Here is a 5,502-nt window from a genome sequence, read left to right as displayed (position 1 = left end):
GGGCATGCCAGCCCCCACCAGCCCCCCATCAAGCAGTGGTGGCAGGCAAGGACACGGGCAGGAGCCGGGGAGCCTGCCTGTGGGGGGTGGCGCCAGGGACCATGGTGGAGCACAGCATCTGGTGGCACAGGGCCAGTGGTGTGTGCTGGGCCCAGTGGTGGTGTCAGAGTACACTTGGCCAAGGTGTGATGGTGGCAGGAAGTCACATTAGCATGGGGCACATTAGCCGCTGTCCCTCCCCCCCGCACAGGACATGCTTCCACCCACCTCTTGTCACAGCATGGTAGCAATGGCTGGCTGCGGGGGCGAGTCCCACAGGGCACCCACCACCCCAAAGGACAGGCAGGGACAGAGCAGCACTGGTGGCAGTGCTGGGGACAGGGCAGCTGTGCCATGCTGGGGCAGAACAGACCTCTGAGATACTTATTGTCCTTCCCTCTCTGGTGGCACTGTCCCAGAGGACACAGCGAGGACATGTCCCATCTGCCTGGCACTGCTGGTGCTGACCCAGCTGCTGTGACTCAAGGTAAAGCTTCTGGGGACCTGGCACTGCAGTCAGGATGGGCTGGAGCTCAGGGCCGCTCTGCTCAGCCCCCGTGCCTGTGCCGGGGCGGGCAATGGGAGCCCTCCTGCTCTTGGGACACAGGACCGACAGCCACATTTTATAGCTAGGGAAAATGAGGCATGGAGCTACAGGGGAGTGCTGGGGTTGCCCTGGGCTCACCCATCATCCCACCAGCAGTCAGGGGTCAGTGGCCACCTCAGCCACCTGCCCTGTCCCCAGCAGAGACCCCAATTCCTTCCTCTCCAGGCCTGGATCAACCAGTGGAAGCTGCCATTTTTTCTGAAAGACTCTGACCAATCATTTTTTAAAGTTTTTTTGTGTGTGGTTTTTTTGTTTTGTTTTGTTTTGTTTTGTTTTTTTAAAATCCAAACAAGCTGGAAAGGACTGAGCCACACAGGTCACAAGGGGAGAGAAGGGGGCACCCTGGGAGGGGGGAACCCTGCTTGTCCCCAGACTCTCTGGCTATAGCCACCACGGTGGGGCAGGGTCAGGACTGCAGTGGCAGGAACGGTGCTGGGAGGGTCTGGGCATCATGAGCGAATGGGGGGATACCCCAGCTCCTGCCCCTGGGCTGGTACATGCCCTGGCTTGAGGCACAGCAGGTGGGACCAGCTCCTAGCATCTTTGGCCTGCATGTGGTCCCTGTCGTGAGTGAGCCAATGCCTGCCTCCTGCGTGGGGGCAGTGGATGGACTGCCTGGCTGGGTAGCAGGGGGCTCAACCCCTGACTCTGGCCCACCTCTGAGCCTCCCCCAGAGGAGATGGGCTGCTGGCAGCAAGGGAGGGAAACAGCTTTTCCCAGGCTGCCCTCCAAAGCTGTGTTTGTAGGAGAAAAAAGGGAACAAGGTGGAGGTGAAGGGGGGCACGGCATGTAGGTGGTCAGGGCAGGAGACATGGAGGAGGGCTCCAGGGGATCACAGTTCAGCAGTGGCTCCATGTAGCTAGCTCATCAGCTCCCCGTTAGCTGGAGTCAGGTGTTGGTTACAGCCCTTGGAGGAGGAGAAGCCCATGGCTCCAGCCACACAGCTCTGTGGGGTGCTGGAACCATCTGGGTGTCACAGTACCCAGGCGCAGCATGGAGGGGCACAGGGTGGGATGGATGGGCTGCTCCAAGAGAGAGGCCAGGGTGGCTTTCCAGTGCCCTGAAGGCAGGGCAGCAGTGGGATGCAGGGCTCTCATCTGAGCCCTTTCCTTGAGGAGGAGAGCTTCGCTGAGGAGGGCTGGCTGCTGGCTGGAGGTGGCCCTTCAAACCTGGCCTCCGGAGCGTGCTGGTCACAGGGGAGGAAAGGGGGTTGAGCATCGTCCCTGCACTCATGCAGGCTCCATGGATGCAGAGGGGAAGGATGACTTTAGGGCTAGTCTGTGCTCTCAGCAGCATGGCACTGCGGCTATTCGGGGCCAGGACCTACCCACAGCTTTTTAGGGACTGGCCTCCAGCAGCCGTCCCTTGCACACTGCCAAGTCAGCACATCCCCGGCATGAAGCGGCTGTGGTGCAGCAGGAGGAAATGGCCCACACAAACACACACGTGTGATGTTGGAGGGGAGGAGGGAGCCTGCTGGGTGTTGCTGCTCTGGCTCTGTGCTCCTCCCCGGAGCTACGCTCCTCACAGTCTCCCCAGCTCCCTCTCTCTCCAGCTGACTGTGTCCGTCTGTCTGTCTGCACACCCAGGGGACTGCTCTAGCATCTGGCAGGAGCTGAAGCTGGCTGGGTGGTGGCTTGCAGCCTGGCATCGGAGAGGGGACAGGAGAGGGAGAGGTCACATTGCAAATACCCCACACTGACCTGCCTGCACGCCTCTGCAGCTGATTCCCCCTGGAGGGGTCACAGCATTCCCTGGCTGCCCCTCAGGCAGGGGAGAGAGTGCGCCTGAGCGAGGTCCAGCAGTGGGCAGGTTTTCGGCTGAGCAAGCACCGTGTTGGTGTTGTCCTACCCACAGCAACCTGGTGGGCACGGTGCGGAGGAGGCCAGGGGGGCCAACATGGCCAGCATCATCCTGGAGAGCATCTTCTTGAAGCGCTCACAGCAGAAGAAGAAAACTTCTCCCCTCAACTTCAAGAAGCGCCTGTTCCTGTTGACGGAGAGCAAGCTGTCCTACTACGAGTATGACTTTGAGCGGGGGGTGAGTTAGCGGCCACAGGGGCTGTGCCATGGCAGTGCCCATGGGTCATCAGTTGTCCCTTGCCAGCACCCAAACCACAGGGTGGTTGGACAGGGACGGTGGTTGATTTGAGTCTCCTCGGGTGTCCCCCTTGGTGATTGTTTGAACCAACCCTGTCTCTTGCAGCGCCGGGGCAGTAAGAAGGGCTCAGTGGACATTGAGAAGATCACCTGTGTGGAGACGGTGGTGCCTGAAAACAATCCTCCCCCTGAGCGGCAGGTCCCGGTGAGGAAGATCCTGGGGTCCCCACTTGTCCTGTCCCCTTACTGGGGAAGTAGGGAGAGTTACCCTGCCCTGGGGTGGTGGGAATGAGGGACAGCCCTTCTTTGCGTGAGGGGCTCTGCACCCACAGCTCATACTATTCCAGTCTTGATGCAGGGCAGGGGGAGCAGGGGGGACGGCAAGGGCTGTGGGTCCCAGGGGAGATGCCAGCAGCTGAGCAGCAGGATGCCAGCATCTGTCTCTGCCTCTCTCTTCCAGAGGAAAGGGGAGGATTATAACAACATGGAGCAGATCTCAATCATCGAACGGTTCCCCTACCCCTTCCAGGTGAGTCCTCACTGCACCCACTTTGCCGGTTTGCTCTGCTCAGCTGCAGGGTGCTGGGGGGAGGACCCCAGAGGGACCTGGGGCCAAACACTGCATCGATTGCTGCCCCAGTGGCAGGTGTCACTCAGCTGTCTGGGGACGTCCTGCTGCTGTCCGCACTAAGTGGGCAGGCAGGTGAGCCTCTGCAAGCCACGAGGAATTGGGCAGCTCTATTTAAGGGGGCTGCTTAGATGCAACCTGCCTCTGAGCTCTGTCCTTGTCGGTCCCCTGGCTGATGCTGGAGGGATGCTCTCTGTCAGCTGCCCACTCAGCCCCCAACCCAGCTGATGGCCCCTGCTGGCACCCAGCATGGCCCCCGACACACCGAAAGTCAGAGAAGGAAGTGGAAAGTCTCGGGGGAGGGGGCTTATTTATAACCTTTCCGTCATGGTCCCAGCCACAAGCCTCAGCTCCCCCTGTCCTCCCTGGGAGACCCCTGGCTGGTGTGCTGAGGCATGTGGTCCCGCAGGTGGTATATGACGAAGGACCCCTCTACGTTTTCTCCCCGACGGAGGAGTTGCGCAAACGCTGGATCCATCAGCTGAAGAGTGGTGAGTTTGGGAGCTCTGTGGCTCCCTCAGAAAGCAAACACAAGCAATCGGCTGTGCATGTAGCACAACACGGAGCGCTGGGTTTCCGGGGGCTTGCTATCTCGTGGTTACGTTATCCCTGTCTACGGAAGAGCAAGCGCTGATCAGAAACTTCTCCCGTGACAAGCACATTCGTAAGGCCATGCCCCCTTAACATCCCTGAGCTGACACCAGCCACTCCTGCCCTGGGGAGGTGGACCCTCACCTCTGCCACCCTCTGACTTCTACAGCACTGCAGCCACCTCAGCTGAGGCTTCTTGCCTTCTCACAAACCTGCTCAAGCAGGCTCATAAGTTATTGAGGGCAAGAGGAAATAGCAGATGTGGCCATGCAGCTGCACTAACACGCAAGGCAATGGTAGAGCCCCCAGTGTTTTACGAAACATGGACAAAAGCCTGCTGGAAGCCAGGGACTGTCTCCTAACCTCACTCGGTGCTGCTGAGCTAACGCTTAGCTGCATGGGTGCTACCTGCTCAAGCTGGGAGCGTGTTGCAGCAGCACTGCATAGAGGGGCTCAGGTTCTTGCAGTTGGATGAAATCTGCTGGAGCTGCCCGTGTGTGTCTCTTGGTGCATGTGTATCTTTCTGTGGCTTTGTGCTGGTGTGGTGAGATTAGCTGCTCGAATTGACACAGGGAAGTTTGCCCGAGTGAGGCGGAAGCAGAGCAGGCTGATAACGGGGAAGTCGGTTATTTCACGAGACCTCTCCTGCTCTGCCCCGGCAAGAAGCCAGCCCTCTCCCCGCTACGAGATGGGGGTTGCTGTAGCAGCTGAAGCCAGTGTAAAATCCACAGGAAAAAGGGGAGAGAAAATGCTGACCTTTTGCTGCTGGGATGCCCTCATCCTGCTCCACCAGAGAAGGTGCTCTCTGCACCCTGTGGAGCTGCTGTGGGCCAGCACCATGCTGCGGTGGTGTTTAGGCACATCCAGTTGTCCCTCTAGCTTGGGGACAGGTATGAGGAAGCTGGTCAGCACCTGTCTGGCAAGGGAGCAGTCTGCCAGCAAGGGAAGTCTCTGATCAGGCAGGGGATAGTGGCAGTGCCCTGCTCTCCCCATGGACAAGCCAGGCACAGCACTGGCCTCCCTCCCCACTTCTGAAAATAAGGGTTCAAAAGAGCTGCAAACTGTGGGCCTCAGCAGCCTAGGGGATATTGGGTGTTTTGGCTGGCAGAAGGGCCTGTCACAGCAGGACCCGACCCTCCAAGCATGCTCATGTCCCTTTGCAGAGCTACTGAAGAGCTTTGATCAAATCTGAGAGGAACCTCCCTGAGCTAGGGGTTCCGTGGCACAGGGTTTGCATAGGCACAGCACCAAAACACCAGTGATGAGCTGAGGGAAACTCGAGCAGCAGGGTCACGTATGACTGTGTATCAGTAGCATAACAGAGGGTGAAATGATTTAATGGGGCTGATCATCTGCACTCAGGGAGCAGAGAGTTCTCTGCAGTGGGCTGGGGACACAGCCCCTGGTCACGCACATGTACCCTCCTCTGCCACAGTGATCCGGTACAACAGCGACCTGGTACAGAAGTATCACCCCTGCTTCTGGATTGATGGCCAGTACCTGTGCTGCTCCCAGACAGCCAAGAATGCCATGGGCTG

At 59.0% G+C, this 5,502-nt stretch overlaps 1 protein-coding gene across 1 annotated transcript in view; it reads left to right on the top strand.

Moving 5' to 3' along the window:
- The first annotated feature begins 921 nt into the window (after positions 1-921).
- BTK (Bruton tyrosine kinase) overlaps positions 922-5,502 on the top strand; it is a 12,018-nt gene continuing 7,437 nt past the window's right edge. Inside the window, exons 1-5 of the mRNA XM_009649086.2 lie at positions 922-2,686; positions 2,852-2,950; positions 3,206-3,274; positions 3,783-3,864; positions 5,400-5,502. The exon at positions 5,400-5,502 is cut by the window's right edge and continues 26 nt beyond it. Coding sequence (XP_009647381.1) covers positions 2,546-2,686; positions 2,852-2,950; positions 3,206-3,274; positions 3,783-3,864; positions 5,400-5,502 — 494 coding nt within the window. The 5' untranslated portion in view covers positions 922-2,545. The remainder of the gene's footprint in view (positions 2,687-2,851; positions 2,951-3,205; positions 3,275-3,782; positions 3,865-5,399) is intronic.

Source organism: Egretta garzetta, unplaced genomic scaffold (assembly GCF_000687185.1).
Source record: "Egretta garzetta isolate BGI_Z169 unplaced genomic scaffold, ASM68718v1 scaffold1021, whole genome shotgun sequence".
Lineage (NCBI taxonomy): Eukaryota > Metazoa > Chordata > Aves > Pelecaniformes > Ardeidae > Egretta > Egretta garzetta.
Note: the sequence above shows the minus strand (reverse complement) of the source record. Positions and strands in the feature narration are given on the sequence as shown.